The sequence below is a fragment of the Diplotaxodon limnothrissa genome, linkage group LG12 (genome assembly GCF_057381915.1).
Source record: "Diplotaxodon limnothrissa isolate DT_005_m linkage group LG12, D_limnothrissa_male_GT1.1, whole genome shotgun sequence".
Taxonomy (NCBI): Eukaryota; Metazoa; Chordata; class Actinopteri; order Cichliformes; family Cichlidae; genus Diplotaxodon; species Diplotaxodon limnothrissa.
In genome coordinates, this window is record NC_140607.1 from 34,985,544 (window position 1) to 35,002,377 (window position 16,834).

At 40.0% G+C, this 16,834-nt stretch overlaps 1 protein-coding gene and 1 pseudogene across 2 annotated transcripts; one reads left to right on the top strand and one right to left on the bottom strand.

Annotated features, from left to right (window-relative positions):
• Positions 1 to 276: 276 nt before the first annotated feature.
• Positions 277 to 6,364, bottom strand: LOC146621765 (SH2 domain-containing protein 3C-like). Its single transcript, XM_085368577.1, has 7 exons — positions 6,340 to 6,364; positions 5,616 to 6,076; positions 5,157 to 5,272; positions 4,478 to 4,649; positions 2,270 to 2,381; positions 1,932 to 2,141; positions 277 to 787 (listed from the first exon to the last, which is right to left on the bottom strand). The coding sequence occupies exons 1-7, from the start codon at positions 6,362 to 6,364 to the stop codon at positions 618 to 620; spliced, it is 1,266 nt and encodes a 421-aa protein (XP_085224703.1). The 3' UTR covers positions 277 to 617.
• Positions 6,365 to 7,553: 1,189 nt separating this feature from the next.
• On the top strand, positions 7,554 to 15,185 carry LOC146621766 (UDP-glucuronosyltransferase 2A2 pseudogene; annotated as a pseudogene). The gene is made up of 2 exons (XR_014906622.1): positions 7,554 to 7,686; positions 12,980 to 15,185. The product of XR_014906622.1 is annotated as a UDP-glucuronosyltransferase 2A2 pseudogene (transcript).
• Positions 15,186 to 16,834: the final 1,649 nt, after the last annotated feature.

The window sequence follows — 16,834 nt, forward strand, 5'->3', positions numbered from 1 at the left end:
AGGTCCAGCCTTTAGGGAGATTTAAACATTTACAAACATGAGCCTATCAGACTGAGGCACAGCCTCGGTAACCTAAAGGGCACCAAATATTTACGCTTCCAAATCATGTCGCCCAGTGCCACTTTGGAGTAGATAGAGTCCTTTGTTAGGTAAACTAACACAGGACAATGTTGATCTGTGACGTTGTTGAAGGAGTGCAAGTCCTCAGTCAAAAATAAAAACACTCTCTGGAGACTCCATCAAAGCATTTAGTGGTTTCTTTCACAAGCTGTCGTCATTCTGCTGAAGCTTTCAGATAAAGTTCCTCAACCTTGAGTTACATCAGTTTAGCTTCAAAAGAAACTGGAAAAGTGCTGGTATGGGAAGGTAAGCATTTATAAAATTTCAGTCTCACTCTTCAAGTATCCCGGTCTGCTACATGTGACAGATTTGAACTAAGTGAGTGCACTGCTTCGTTCTGGTGTCTACACGCTTAGGAAGCCTCCTTGTTTGAAAGATCACAGCGCTTTCCCTTTTAATGAGCTTTCAGTGGAGGAGCTTCTCAGTGTCCAACACAGTAATTGTCCATGTATGTAGGCATGAGCTCATAAACAAGGCCTCTAAAAACAGTGCTGGGGTCAGTGTCGTCTGATGGGTGGCTCCAGCTTGTTGGACAGGGCGGTGAGCACCTGGTCAAACTTAGAGTATCGCAGAGCCTGTTGCTCCTCGGCCCCCCGGCTCCCCCACAGCAGCCGCATCTGGAAATCGGTCAGGAAAAGCTCCAGGACTTCGGCCTGCTCCCCGAAACCTGCAACATCACATCAGTTTAACATTATTAGCAGCACAGGAGTGTAGAAAGGAACCGGAGACTACCATTTCTACCACAGAGGTCCCTGTAACTGGACCTGTCTCAAACATGAACAAGAACAGAATATATGTGTGTGAATAAGAGGGATGAACAGGGAAGCTGCAAGGAGCAGAGGTAATGAAGGTAGAGTTTAAATATCGGAGGTCAACTATCAGAATAGACATAAAGTGCACAAGAAAGGTGAAGAAGAGAGTGAAGCCAGGGTGGAGGGGGTGTGGATGAGCACGAGGGGTGATGTGTGACAGAAGCCAGAGCAAAGAGAAGTTTTATTACATGGAAGTGAGACCTGCGGTTGGCGTGACAAGAGGTGACATGACATCATACCCATAGGGAATAGGGTGCTCCTGATGGATGAAGACCCCATCAGGAGCAGAAGAAGAAAGGAAGAGTTTATTTACAGGAAGTGAAAGAGGAAGTTCTTGCAGTTCACTATACAGCCTTGGGTTGTTCATTTGGCCTACCAGTCGTGAAGCTATTTCTTACTGATTAATAATAATATAAACTTCAACTTAAAATAAACCATCAGCTCAAGAATGACCTTAGAATGGGATTTAGGAAATTAAAACACTTTTCCTAATTATTTTTTATAATCAGATTATTTAATGCTGCAGCATGTACCAGTCTCTTCAATAAAAGGTTTCAAATGTAGTTTGACTTGCATGCATTTCATGCATGCCTCAATCTGACTTTATTATATTTTATTGCAGGTTGCCACCTGGTTGGAACCAGTGTGTTGGACTTTTTCCAGATTGAAAAAAAATACATGCTCTAGTCTACCAACGCTTAAGTGGCTGCTAAGAAATGCTAGGCTACTTTTCTGCTAGAACTTGAGGAAAGCAGTATTTAAAAAAAGAAAGGGGAAAACGTGAAAGCACATTAGAAACAACATGAAGAACAGCAGTAAGCTGCAGCACCTAACATGCGATCCGTGTTCCTGCAGTGGAATGGCAACTGTGTGGAGAGTAAATACAGCAGGTCCCAAGACGGATCCCTGTGGTCTTTCGTGTTTAAATTTTCTAAAGGCTTGTATTTAATTTGCTAATGTTATAAAGCAGACATACTGCATTTTGTTTTTGTCTCTCACCTTGTAATTTGCTCTCAGCGTTAGAGCGGTAGATGCCCCCTAGCTGGGCAATGGTTCTCGCCGCCCCGAGGTGGAACATGACCACTTCCACCCCAACTTCCACCGTCTCCCATAGTTCTGTCCCCTCCTCACCCACCACTGCATTCTTCTCCATCAGAGTCAGAAGAGGGAGGACGTGGGGGAAAGTGGTGATGGACAGCGGACAGCTTTCTGGAGAGTTGAAAGACAGATACAGAGATCATGTTTGTTGTGGAAACAATGGTGTAGCACCAAGATATGAGCAGGAATTGTTTCTCCATGCTTTTATCATGTGGTGTCGAGTTCAGGAGACGCTCTACCTCTTCCATCGTTCAGGCTCTTCATAAATGGCCTGAGAGTTTTTTCATAGAGAATGGCACCTTCTGTGTGCCGCTGCCGTAACGCCATCCAAGTCTCCTGCAGACGGGACACCTGAAAGACCGAAGAACAACACTATTGCTTTTGTGCCTTCCTCTCGTTTTGTATATATTTGTTTTATTCAATTTGTCTTACTATTTGTATTACCTGCACAGCTGAACCCACAATTGTTTGACAGCTAATCTTATAGAAATTGTCCCCGTCTTTATTTTTTTCAGTCTGAAAATATAGTTGAGATGTATATGATTCCTAAAAATATTCAGAGGTGATGTCTTTTTTTATGTAAAGACAGTTTTGAATATATACAGAAACTTTGCCAGAAAAGACAGGCCAAGTTAAAAATATATATTAACAATAACTAAGAAAAAATATAAAATGAAGAAACTTTTCTGCATTTGAGTTAATAAAATCACTGAAAGGTTAATAAGTTATCAATAAATGACTTTGCACCTTTTGTTTGAGGATGTGATGAAGCACCCTGATATCAGAATTGTGACATTTTACAGCCTGACACCTTGAGGCAGGGAAACCCAAAAGAAGGCCGAAGGCTAAATCATGTAAGCGATAACATTAAATATCAGTGGGCCTCTTAGCTATTCCTGAAATTAAGCATCTTCACTAAAGGTGAGTCACAGTAATAATAATAATAATAATAATAATAATAATAATAATAATGGATTGCATTTATATAGCACTTTTTGGGGCCCTCAAAGCGCTGTACAATTCCACTATTCATTCACTCTCACATTCACACACTGGTGGTGGCAAGCTACAGTTGTAGCCACGGCTGCCCTGGGGCAGACTGACAGAAGCGAGGCTGCCATATTGGGCCATCGGCCCCTCTGGCCATCACCAGTAGGCGGTAGGTGAAGTGTCTTGCCCAAGGCCCGGGGCTCGGACAGTCACATATTAAACAAATATGTAAGACTGCGGTCTTCCATTTGCGCAACATCTCTAAAGTTAGAAATATCCTGTCTCAGAGTGACGCTGAAAAACGAGTTCATGCATTTATTACTTCCAGGCTGGACGACTGTAATTCATTATTATCAGGATGTCCAAAAAACTCGCTGAAAAGCCTTCAGTTAATCCAAAATGCTGCAGCAAGAGTCCTGACAGGGACTAGAAAGAGAGAGCATATTTCTCCTGTTTTGGCTTCCCTTCATTGGCTTCCTGTTAAATCCAGAATTGAATTCAAAATCCTGCTCCTCACATACAAGGTCTTAAATAATCAGGCCCCATCTTATCTTAATGACCTTGTAGTACCATATCACTCTATTAGAGCACTTCGCTCTCGCTCTGCAGGCCTACTTGTTGTTCCTAGAGTATTTACAAGTAGAATGGGAGGCAGAGCCTTCAGTTTTCAGGCCCCTCTTCTGTGGAACCAGCTTCCAGTTTGGATTCGGGAGACAGACACTAGCTCTGCTTTCAAGATCAGGCTTAAAACTTTCCTTTTTGCTAAAGCATAGTTAGGGCTGGACCAGGTGACCCTGAATCCTCCCTTAGTTACACTACAATAGACGTAGGCTGCCGGGGGATTCCCATGATGCATTGAGTTTTTCCTTTCCAGTCACCTTTCTCACTCACTATGTATTAATAGACCTCTCTGCATTGAATCATATCTGTTATTAATCTCTGTCTCTTTTCCACAGCATGTCTTTTATCCTGTCTTCCTTCTCTCACCCCAACCGGTCGCAGCAGATGGCCCCGCCCCTCCCTGAGCCTGGTTCTGCCGGAGGTTTCTTCCTGTTAAAAGGGAGTTTTTCCTTCCCACTGTCGCCAAAGTGCTTGCTCATAGGGGGTCATATGATTGTTGGGTTTTTCTCTGTACCTATGAAGCGCCTTGAGGCGACTTTTGTTGTGATTTGGCGCTATATAAATAAAATTGAATTGAATTGAACCGGCAACCTTCCGGTTACAAGACGAACTGCCAACTCTTTGAGCCATGATTGCGCCCTTATCAGTATACACAGTAGGCAAGGGGTTACGCTGTTCCATTAAGTCAATATTTGTTAATCTCTTACCTATACCCTGGTTTAACTTTACCCCGGGCAACCTTTGTTACACATCCCTTGCTCTTCCGGCTGTTTCCTGCGTGCTTCCCCTATCTCCATGAACACAAATAACCAAAGCTCCGTGCAGTGCATGTTTACCTGCGGAAGCTCCAAGGCTCTCATGACTGCAGCGAAGCCAAACATATTGCCCATTGTGCTCTTGAGCTCAGCAGCGATTTGGATGATTTTGTGAAGCAGGCAGGCTCGTTCTTCAGTCATCCCCGTGCAGCCCAACACGTGCACAGCCAACATAATCGACATGGTTTGAAACCTGCAGGAATGTTATGTTATATCAGGTCATGTCAGCCCACACAGTGATCACACTTTGCTTAAAGAGGTCCTTAAAGTCAGAACAAGATTTCCAACAGCAGGAATAGGGAGACAACATTGAAAGGGAAAGCAGACATATGACTAAATAAATCACGTAGTTAAAAGAAGGCTAAAAAAAAGATGGAAAGAATTATAAATTACTATGAATAAATTAGGAATAACACACCATGTCATTGCTGTTGTGACACTCCTGTGTATAAATGCCCCACTTAACAGCAGAAAGTCTTATAGCCTGGTAACAAAGCCAGGTTGGTCTCTCTAGTCTAGTCTACTAACTTAATTAGCAGCATTATAGTTTATGGTTCCAGTTTGTAAAAACATTTGATAGTAGATAAATTTGCAGATAACTAAAAACCAACTTGGTGGACAAAAGTCTAATAAGGCTCATGTCAGATATACACCGTTCTATCACGCTAATGAACAGCTGAACTGGTTGAACAGTATTCACCTCTCCAGCAGGTCTAGTCTTAACTGTTGTCCATGTGGCAGCGTGAGCAGCTCCATCCCGGAGGTAACGCCCATCATTCTTTGCACCTCTGGCGTGACCTCCAGAATTCTGGCCACCTAGGAACACACACAGATGTAAGAACTGCTGCATTAGATTTCAGTTAGCGGAAACAGGATGAGCAGGAAAATACACTTTAAAATCTCCTGAAACATCTGCATGTTTTCACACATCAATAACACTTTGATTTAGAAATGGTTTAGAATTTGCATTCAAACAAATACCCCATAGTTTACCTGTTATCACTAACGCATAGCTAGCCCTAGATTTCCTTCAGCATAGTTGCCACTGCGTTCAGACTAAAATAAAGAAATCCCTAAACCTTTCTGCAGAGCTGCAGTCCATCCTTAAAAAAGTCCCTATTACTTTACAAATATTGATTAGAGCAGCTATAAACAGTACCATGCAGTCAGCCTTGGTGATGTGTTTGGCCATTGTCCTGGGATCGACCTCCACCAGAAGCTCCTTCACCCTCCGCAGGACGCCCACTTCTAGAGGCTTATTCTCTTTTCCCATCAGTGGTGACTGGTACCTGCTGGGTTTGAAACAGGAGACTGTCTCCACCACAGGTGAAAAGTACACATTCCCATCCTCAGCCCTCAGTGGGTCGACTCCCGCTGACCCCTCTTCTGCCTGCAGCCTCTCCACATAGCTCTGAGGACCAGGGTACAGCTCTGTGTAGCAGCTCCCGTCTGCATGAGAGGAGGGAGAGACCTGGGTGTGGTGAGGTTGGGGTCTGTCAAGATGCTGTCTCTGTAGAGTGCTGCTGGGAGAGGGCAGAGGTTGGACGGTGTCCGAGCGCCTCGGCAGGGACGGAGTCACAGTGGGAGTCCGGCTACTGGACGGAGTTCTGGATGTGGGGGCTGAAGAAGAAGGGAGGGAAAATTAGGAAAAAGATGTTTACAAATATTTATCCGAATAAAGCAGAATAAATATATACATTTCGGACACTACTTGAGATACATAATAAGAGGAAGTGGCACATTCTATGTGGATGATTATTATAGACTAATGAACCCATGACAATGAAATATACTGATAGAAATATCATCAGTATAGCTGATCACTGTGGTTAATAGTTTTGAACAATTAATTTAGGGCTCTAAGGCAGAGAGGAATATTATACCATCATGGCTTTTGGGTTGACTCATAGTTAATTAATGGTAAACTTTCATATTTGTGCGCCTCTTATTTTCACCTTAGTCTGTGTCTTGGTGTTTCCCTTTTCCAGTTTAGTTCCTGCTTTATTTTGAAGGATAATTTCTTTTTTGCTTTCTGCATTTTCACTTCCTTTCTGTCAGTTTATTTCTGCCTTCATTATTGTCTAGACTGAGTTTACTGGTGCCATGATATTTCTCTCCCCGATTTGGATCTTTACTTTCATGTCATTTAGTTTATTCACCGTCTTTGGTTTCTTTGACTTCACTCAGTCATGTCAGTTAATATCAAGCGGCGCTGCTCAATTTGTTTTTTAATAAACAGAAATGTAGATTCCTTTTTATCTTTAATTGTTGTCTCTGACTGCAATTAATCTACCGTGTGAGGACATCCAGTAGAATCATGTGAATCATTTAATTAATTAGTCAATTAATAGGACACACCTACAGTATAATGTATCTTTTGAAGACTTGCATTAACTCTTTCGAACTCTATTGGAGCTTTACTTGGGAATTTTTTCTTGTTAATGTTTTTTTTTCCTGATCATTAACTCATGGCCTGCTATTTGTTTTAATGTGCAATTTATTTGTCTTGTGAAACAACACGTTCACTTTTTTAAGTCAGAGGGCGAGGTAATGAAGTTCATGTAGATGAACTCACTATTTGAACACACTGTTTGATTAATGCACGCCAATAACCTTCTACTTACATCACACTCAATTACAACAGTTTATTTCTATGTTGCCTTCAATTTTTCAATTACTTCCATTTTATCCTCAAATGTCTTCACCCAAAACCATTCATTCATTTCAGATACACTTGCCTTTGTCTATAGTAACCTGTAGCAACAGTGTTATCTACTAAATCTCCCCCCCTCCCTGAGCCTGGTTCTGCCGGAGGTTTCTTCCTGTTAAAAGGGAGTTTTTCCTTCCCACTGTCGCCAAAGTGCTTGCTCATAGGGGGTCATATGATTGTTGGGTTTTTCTCTGTATCTATGAAGCGCCTTGAGGCGACTTTTGTTGTGATTTGGCGCTATATAAATAAAATTGAATTGAATTGAATTGAATCTATAGATCAGAGTTCACAACATTTGATCCAATTTTCTCTTATACAACCAACCTTGCTGCTGAAAACTACAAAAGGCTCTGAACCTTACTCCTGCTACCTTAGAGCCAATGCGGTCAGAGGTGTTTTGCTCGTCAGAGCCCGATGGCAGTCATTCACTCAGAGACCGGTGAAGCAGGCTGGACACACAACCAACAGGCTCTGGTTGAAACGTGTTGAAACGTGAGATCTTTTTACAGGGACGCTCTAGGTAAGTACTTAGATCAAAAACCCAAGATCAGCAAGAGTTTTAGAAGATAAAATGGCATTTTAATGTAAACCCCAAATACCTTTAATGCTGTTTTAGAGCATTTCTTTGTGTAGTTACGCTGCGAGTTCTGTTCTGAAATATGCATGACCGACCAGCTAAGTAGTAGCATATGGATTCTCACAGAGGAACAGAATATTTCCCAGATGTCTCCTCTCAACAATAACAAGGCTGAGCTTTATGATTGCATGGAGGAATCTCACTATATAAACCATCCTCATTCACAGTCATAGTTTGTTCTGATCACAAGGAACAAAAGCAAGAAAAAGAATGAATTGTTTTGGAATCGGATGCATTTCAGCTTGGAAAATTGTTTTCTTTCGAAAAAAAGAAGGAAGCTTCAAAGGTCACACAAGTTCAGACTTTCTCAAATTAAATACAGAGAGAACATGGAGTTACTTTTTTTGATGCAAAACAGAAAGATTTTTCTTATAAAGTTTTGTTTTGATTATTTTAATTTTGGAACTAAGGAAAAAATGTTAAGTCTTGCAAGCACAAAAGGTCTTTTGACTGGTGGTGGTCAGAGGGCCCGGTGGCGCCAGTGTCCGGCAGCCTCGCCTCTGTCAGTGCGCCCCAGGGCAGCTGTGGCTACAATGTAGCTTGCAATCACCAGTGTGTGAATGTGTGTGTGAATGAGTGGATGACTGAATGTAGTGTAAAGTGCTTTGGGGTCCATAGGGACTAAGTAAAGCGCTATACAGATACAGTCCATTTACCATTTAACATTAATCAATGGCAGCTTTTACAATATTTATAATTGTTGCTTTATAATTGCTTTATAATTTCATACCCACTAATGCTGGCAGCTGTGAAACAGGGAACAAAAAACAGCAAACAGCTTTGTTGCCTTCTTTTAAACCTCCTGAGATTTAGAGGCAGGAATTTCCACACTGCAGTTGAACCAGTGAGCTTCAGAAAATCTGGAAGCTATGCAAGTATTAAAGTAGGGTGCCTCAGCTTAGTGAAAAACTACTGGAAATCCTTTGTAGAAAGACTGGTGGTGGTGTGAATCAGGGTGGTTTTAGCTATACGGCAACCTTTGCTGTCAAACATAAACTGAAATGACTGAGTTATGTTATTTACTCAGATTAGTAATCTAGATCACTAATGATGTACATTGTAAAATACCACAGTATTTTACAATGCCACATTCCCAAAGTGAAATTACAAGGCTCAGAAGTTACCTTTTTAAGTACATCCCGACTTCTAATCAGGAAAATAAATTGGCCTCTTGGATTTGACTGTCATTCTTATGTTTAATAAGAATCACTAGATAGCATCTAATGTGTTCTTAAACATTCATAACTTTTTGGTTGTCATCATTGCAGGTTGCAGAAATCCATTGTCATTTCTTGATCTGGAGTCACTACATCACTGCCAATATCTTCCAGTGTGTATGCAGGAAGGAATTTTCTAAATCATTGTGTGGATGCTTAAAGGCATCCACACTATTGTTTTCCTGTTTCTCTTTATTCTTTATCCTACTTTATTGTGTGGATGCCTGAATAGGCATCCACACAATGAAACTTTAACTTTTAAATGTTCACAAATTATTGGGCTATTCATGTATTATTCAGCTTTTTCAAATCTTTTACCATTTTACTTTTATGCCTCTTAAAGTTTTGAGTTTCATTTTTTTGATTTTTCACAAAATACATGCGTTGTTATGGTTGCTGTGCTCTTGGCTTCCAGTGTGCCACTGAAGGTTTTGCAGTCTTCTCTTCATGTCCGAACAACTTCTTGCTACTTGCTCAATTTTCACTCAACTTCCACACATTATACATCAAAACGTAGGTATTTTTGCTGGCTTTCAGAAAATGTCACTATCATTGTTGTGGGATTTATAGAATTTTGGCAAATCTCCTCAGACCAACACAAAGTCAGAAAACTCTCCATATAAAGTCAATGGAGAGTTTGTTCAAAATCACCGCTGCATTTCTGTAATGAGAGGCATATTCGAATCGTCATATCTCCTTAACGAAGCAAAGTTAAGACATGAGGCTTGTCCCGGTATATCTTCAGACACTCCTGACGCTCACAATTTAAGATTTTTTTTCTCACCTATTACCATTTGGCCATGAATTACGTTTGTTTGAGGGTAGGAAATTCGTCCTTCGCTCAGATTTCTTCAGATTTCAAACTCTGGAAATGAACCACTTTTTTCTCTCGTCATAACTTTTTGTTGGATTTCCACAGAGACCTGAAAATTTCCATGACTGTTCACCAAAGCCTGCTGTCTCTTATGGTGAAAGAATGATATCGATACTCCAAATAGATTTAGAGTTACAAAGCGTTGTTTGAGGGCAAGTCAAGGCAGTTTTTGCTTCGCTCTACTCAGTTATGGTGCATTAGAAGTCAAATATCTTTAATAATTCATATTTTAATGATAAATTGTCAACACTTTAAGATTCCCCCATCTCTTCTGAACAAAACGGTGTAAGAATGACCGTTCTAGCTCCTACGGTTAGGAAATTATGGTCATTTGTTTGAGGGGAGTCGTCATTATGAGAAATTAAAAGGCTCTCTCTCTCTCTCTCTCTCGCTGTCTCACACACACACACACACACACACACACACACACACACACACACACACACACACACACACACAGGGAGAGAGAAGCAAGTTCTCAGTCAAGCAGCCTGGGAGCTGCTGAATTTGAATCCACCAATCAGAGAGGCTGTGCACTTTTTCCCGCCAAAACAGGTGCACAGCCTCTCTGATTGGTGGATTCAAATTCAGCAGCTCCCAGGCTGCTTGACTGAGAACTTGCTTCTCTCTCCCTGTGTGTGTGTGTGTGTGTGTGTGTGTGTGTGTGTGTGTGTGTGTGTGTGTGTGTGTGTGTGTGTGTGTGTGTGAGAGACAGCGAGAGAGAGAGAGAGAGCCTTTTAATGGGATGATCTCATTGTAAGATTCAAATTCAATATATTTAGACTGGTTGACTGAATTGGATCTTGTGTGTGTCTCTCTCTGTGCATGTGTGTTTCCATATGTGTCCATATTTGTGATTGTGTGGCTGTTATATATTTTTTTGCCGATTTTTTTCATTTAACAAGTATATTTGAAGGACCCTTAGCACGTTCAGCATTTTTTCAGCTGTCCATTTTGCTGTTTCTGTTTTTCTGTTTAAATTATTACTATTGTGCTAAATCATACTATTTCTGCTATTTTATAAGATTTGTGCCAAATATAGTATTTCTGATTAATTATAATTTTTCTACCAAATCATAGTACAATATTTTTGCTTTTTATAGGATTTTTATAGGATATTTATATTGCTTAATATAGTATTTCTTCTTTTTATAGTATTTGTGCTAAAACATAGTATTTCTACTAAATGTAGTATTTATGCTTAATCATACTATTTCTGCTTTTTATAGGATTTGTGCTTAATATAGTATTTCTGCTAAATTATAGTATTTCTGCTTTTTATAGTATTTGTGCTAAAACATAGTATTTCTGGTAAATGTAGTTTTTATTCTTAATCATACTATTTCTATATATTACTGCCAAGTCCCAAGGCAGCCAATCCTCTGTGAGGACTGGGACATTCAAATTTTCAAATCAGGGCCTGCACGGCTTCCCAGCCAATCATATATGTGGGCTGAGGCATTCAAATTTGCATATTGGGGCCTTCATGGCTTCTAAGCCAGCCAATCATATCTGAGGGCTGAGGAATTCAAATCCACAAATCAGGGCCTGCACGGCTTCCCAGCCAGCCAATCATATATGTGGACTGAGGCATTCAAATTTGCATATTGGGGAATTCGTGGCTTCTAAGTCAACAAGTCATCCATGTCATATATCTCTAAAAATTCATATTTTAATGATAAATTGTCAACACTTGAAGATTCCCCAATCTCTTCTGAACAAAACGGTGTAAGAATGACCCTTCTAACCCCTACGGTTAGGAAATTATGGTCATTTGTTTGAGGGAAGTTGTCATTATGAGAAATAGACTGCAAAAATCCTGTGTCTCTCTGTGCTGCGTGCACCTGTTTTGGCGGGAAAAAGTGCACAGGCTCTCTGATTGGTGGATTCAAATTCAGCAGCTCCCAGGCTGCTTGACTGAGCTAGAAACTTACTTCTCTCACCCAGTGTGTGTGTGTGTGTGTGTGTGTGTGTGTGTGTGTGTGTGTGTGTGTGTGTGTGTGTGTAATAGAGAGAGAGAGACCCACTTTAGGGCAGCATCTCATTGTTGGAAAAACATAATATATACAGACTGGTTGACTGGCATAGACCCTCTGTGTGTGTCTCTCTCTGTGCATTTGTGTATACATATTTGATTTTATGTGTATCTGTTGGCTGTTTCTTCTTGTTTTTTAATTTATTTTTATTTCTTTATTTTTTTTCACAGGTGAACAACAATTAGTTTTGAGGGAACTTAACCATGTTCTGTTTTTTTTTCATCTTGTCATTTTACTTTTCCAATATTTCTACTTCAGTTATTGCTATTCTGCTCAATCATAGTATTTGTTCCAAATCATTGTTATTATGCTATATTGTAGTATTTCTGCTTAATCATAGTATTTCTACTATATTATATTTTTCTTTCTAAATATAGCATTTCTGCTATATAATTGTATTTCTGCTATGTTATAATATTTGTGCTAAACCAGAGTATTTGTGCTTTATCATAGTATTTCTGCCAAATGATAGTATTTCTGCCAAATGATAGTATTTCTGCCAAATTATAATATTTTTGCTAAAACATAGTCTTAATTTAAAATTACAATATTCATAGTTCATCACAGTGTCTCTGGTAAATCACAGTATTTCTGCTGTGTTGTACTATTTTTCTAAATCATAGTGTTTCTGTAATGTTCAAGTATTTTTGGCTAAATATATTCTTTCTGTTATCTTATACTATTTCTCCTAAATTCTTGTATTTTTGAGAAGTTATGTTTCTGGTAAGTTACAATATTTCTGCTAAGTTCTGCTATGCTATTGTATTTCTGCCAAGTATTATGTTTCCTCTAAGATATTGCAGTTCTGCTAAGTTATTACATTTTAGCAAAGTTCTTTTGCTTCTGCAAAGTTTTTACAATTTCTGCAACTTTTCAGTTTTTTCACCTACTTTTTGCATACAGCTTCAGCTTTAAAGCATCCACACTGCATTTTCGCAGGAAATGCAAATTTTTCTAGTTTTTGTTTGTTTTTAAGTTCATAGAAACCCTTAAACTCAAGGCCCTTACTAAACAGAAGGAGAGATTTAACATCTTGACATCTTTGTCAGAATCTCTTTCAGAGATGTGCCATCCAAACTTGCTGGCACTTGCAGTGCTGCTATGCTCTACATTATTGGTAAATGGAGGGAAAGTCTTGGTGTTCCCTGTGGATGGAAGTCACTGGATCAACATGAATATCATCATCGCAGAGCTTCACTCCAGAGGTCATGAAGTCACAGTGGTGCGGCCAAACGACACCTGGTACATCAAGTCAGAGTCCCCTCACTACAAAACCATCACTATAAATTCCTCAACCGGATTTGATGAAGAGCGTTATGGGGGATTTGTTATGAAAACAGTAATCATGCGTCGACAAGGTGCTTCACTGTGGACTCGATTATCAATGGAGCATGACTTAGTGAAACAGATGTATCAAATACATGTCAAGGTGCTTGAGATGGTGGAGGGAATGTTTGAGGATACCAACCTGATGCAGAGCCTCCGTGATGCCAAATATGATTTGGTTCTGACTGATCCTACGATTGGTACAGGTGTTCTTATGGCTCACCGTCTGCATCTTCCACTTGTCTTTAATGTCCGATGGACTATTCAGGGTGAAGGCCATTTTGCAATTGCACCTTCTCCACTCTCTTACATTCCCATACCCCTGTCAGAGCTGACTGACAAGATGACTTTCATTCAGCGTGTCCAGAATATGCTCTACTTTTTCTTCTCAACTTTAAAAATTTGGTATATGACAGAATCAAACTACAAACCATTTGTCCATCGTCATTTTGGCAGTGATGTACATTACATGGAGCTGTTTCAGTCAGCAGACATCTGGTTGATGAGAAACGATTTCACCTTTGAGTTCCCTCGACCCTCAATGCCAAACGTTGTCTACATGTCAGGATTTCAGTGCAAACCCTCCAAGCCCCTGTCTAAAGAGCTAGAGGACTTTGTGCAGAGCTCAGGTGAACATGGTGTCATTGTGATGACACTGGGGACGCTGGTAGAAGAACTTCCAGAGGACATCGCTGAAGACATTGCTGCTGCTTTTGCAGAACTTCCTCAGAAGGTGATTTGGAGGCACAAAGGCAAAAGACCATCCACCCTGGGTAATAACACATTAATTTTGGACTGGTTGCCCCAAAATGACCTCCTGGGTCACCCCAAGACCAGAGTGTTTGTGGCCCATGGAGGCACCAATGGGATACAGGAGGCCGTTTACCACGGTGTGCCCCTGATTGGCCTGCCACTTATGTTTGACCAGGCTGATAACTTCTTCAGGATGAAAGCAAGAGGTGTGGCCAAAGTCCTTGATATTGCAACAGTGAACAAAGAAAACTTCTTGGAGGCGCTAAAGGAGGTACTCTACCAACCATCCTACAGGGAGAAGATGAAGAAGCTGTCCAGCATCCAAAGAGATCAGCCTATGAAACCGCTGGACCGAGCCATGTTCTGGATCGAGTTTGTCATGCGGCACAAAGGAGCGGCGCACTTAAGGACGGAGTCTTACAAGATGTCCAGCATCCAGTACTACTCGATCGATGTAGCAGCCTTTCTGCTTACAGTTATTCTGCTAGTATTTACCATTTTTATATCAGCAGTCAGGTTTCTGTTGCATAAGTTATTTTACAGAAACAAAGTCAAAAAGGAATGATGATTGTTTTGCAAAAATTGTATGCTTGTCGACTGTTCTCTATTCAGAAGAAGGACAGAGATAAATTTGTACTGGTAGTGTAACAAACCTGAGTGTGTGTGCAGCTCAATTCAGCTATACAAATCTCACATTTTCTAATGACCTCAGTCTAGCCATATTTCAGATGTATTTTTGCTTATTTGTCAGTATCTTAAAAACTTAAAATAGAAATTATTTTCAGTGTTGTTCAGGGAAAAGTTAGTAAATGAAGCAAGCAAATCAATGAATCAGTTATGGGTTTATATTCATTTGATTTGGAATAGTCTGCTGTTTAAACACTTTAAGAATCACCACATTTCCTACAATTGTCTAACCGTTAAACAGGGACACAATTAAATGTTTCTGACTGTCGTATGGTGATGATGCCTAATCCTTTATTAAGAGCACATAAGAAGAGTTTGGTCTCATGCAGTTCTCAACAATAGAATATATTGTTTTTATATGTATTTTTGTAGAAATTTCACAGAATTTTATGGTGATATTTTTTAAATTTATTACTAAAACTTATGTATCCTGACCAACTTATTCACAGTAATATAGAACCAGTGTGCAAGTAGCTGAAGTTCACTATGTACTGTATATTTTCCCACTCTATTTTAAACGTTGTTGGAATAGGGCTTTGGAGTTGACGTCACGCCGCAATGCATTGTGGGAGCGCAGCTCCATTTTCGGGGTCTACGAATCAAAACAAACACACTGTGTTGGAACGACGAAGAAACATGCTTAAAAGCAGCTCAAAAGAAAACGGACGGTATAGAGACCGATTGCGTCCAGAGGCGAAGCAGCGGTACTTGAAAAAAATAAAGTGCATCGCAAATCTGGACCCATATGAAATACGGCAGTGGAGTAAAGACCCAGACGACTTACCGCCACTGTCCTACCCCGATATCTTCACGTATCTTGTTTGTGGAGTAAGCGCTTACACAGCGAACCAGTTTCGTAATTACAAGTCACTGGAGGCGCACATCCAATTTACAAATGGCTGGGTGCAAGATTTGGCTATTTTCAAGCCGCCAAACTCTGAGTACGTCGTCAAAGTAAGTCAGCTGGAGTGCATCGAGTGAAATAGCCATTTTCCACCCCCCACCATAATTAATGTTATACATTTATCATTGAACTGCTAAAATATCGTTATCATATTATATGCCCGTAATTGTAAAGTACATGCAAATTAACACATTGATAATTGGGCAAATTATTAACGCCAATTTGTGTCCTTCCTGTCTCATTTCATTTATTGTCTTTACATCAACCAATCAAGTCACTCCATTCGATGTTTGATCGCAATTTCTATAACTTCCGAGACCACCAACTATGATATTATTCAGCTATAAAGTGTGATGTGAACATATTTAGAACTTACCGGAATGAAAATGTCTTGAGCACACCAACTGATATCTGGAGACGTAACAGAACTTGATATCAGCTCGTCTCACGGCTGCTATCCAGGCTAGACGCCTTCGTTTGGTAATATCCGATACATGAGCTCCTTCATGTTGCTTCCAGGTTGGGAAAGCATAAAAAGACAATCCAAACTTATTCCCGTGCCGGTCGTAAGATCGAACATTGCAGCCGACCACACAGCAAGTACGAACCATGGCTATGCTTTCGCTCCTTACTTAGACCCCCAAAATGGCGGATCGGGCCAAAATCCTTTCCACGCCCACCCCCGTGACATCACGCTCCAAAGCCCTATACAAAATAAAGTAATTTGAAAGCTGATACAACTTGATACACGCACTTTATTACATTTAACTATGGATCACTATTCATCACTTTGCTGTTTTAACAAAAAATAAATACAGAAATGTCTTCATTGTTAAATTTAATAACATGACTACATTTAACTAGTTAAAACATATATTCAGGATTCATTAAAGTTTTCCATCTGACACCTATTTATTATGCAATTTTTCTTTTTTCATTGAGGGATAATTGAAGTCACTATTTTTGTCAAGTTTCAGCTTTACCATTTTGTTACATGAAACATTTTAAAAGTTCTTATTGTTTTTACTCTTAAACTTTTTGAGGTCGAAGTCATCATCAGCAATTACCCCCAACCCCGAGTAGTATTTATTTAAAACTGTTTCCTAAGGTTTTGATCATCAGACAAAAAACTACTAAACATTCTCACTGATGATATATGAAAAACTATGAAGGGTTAGGTTTAACGTGATTACCTTTCATGAAGCACTAACGTCTTATTTGATGCGTGAGTAAA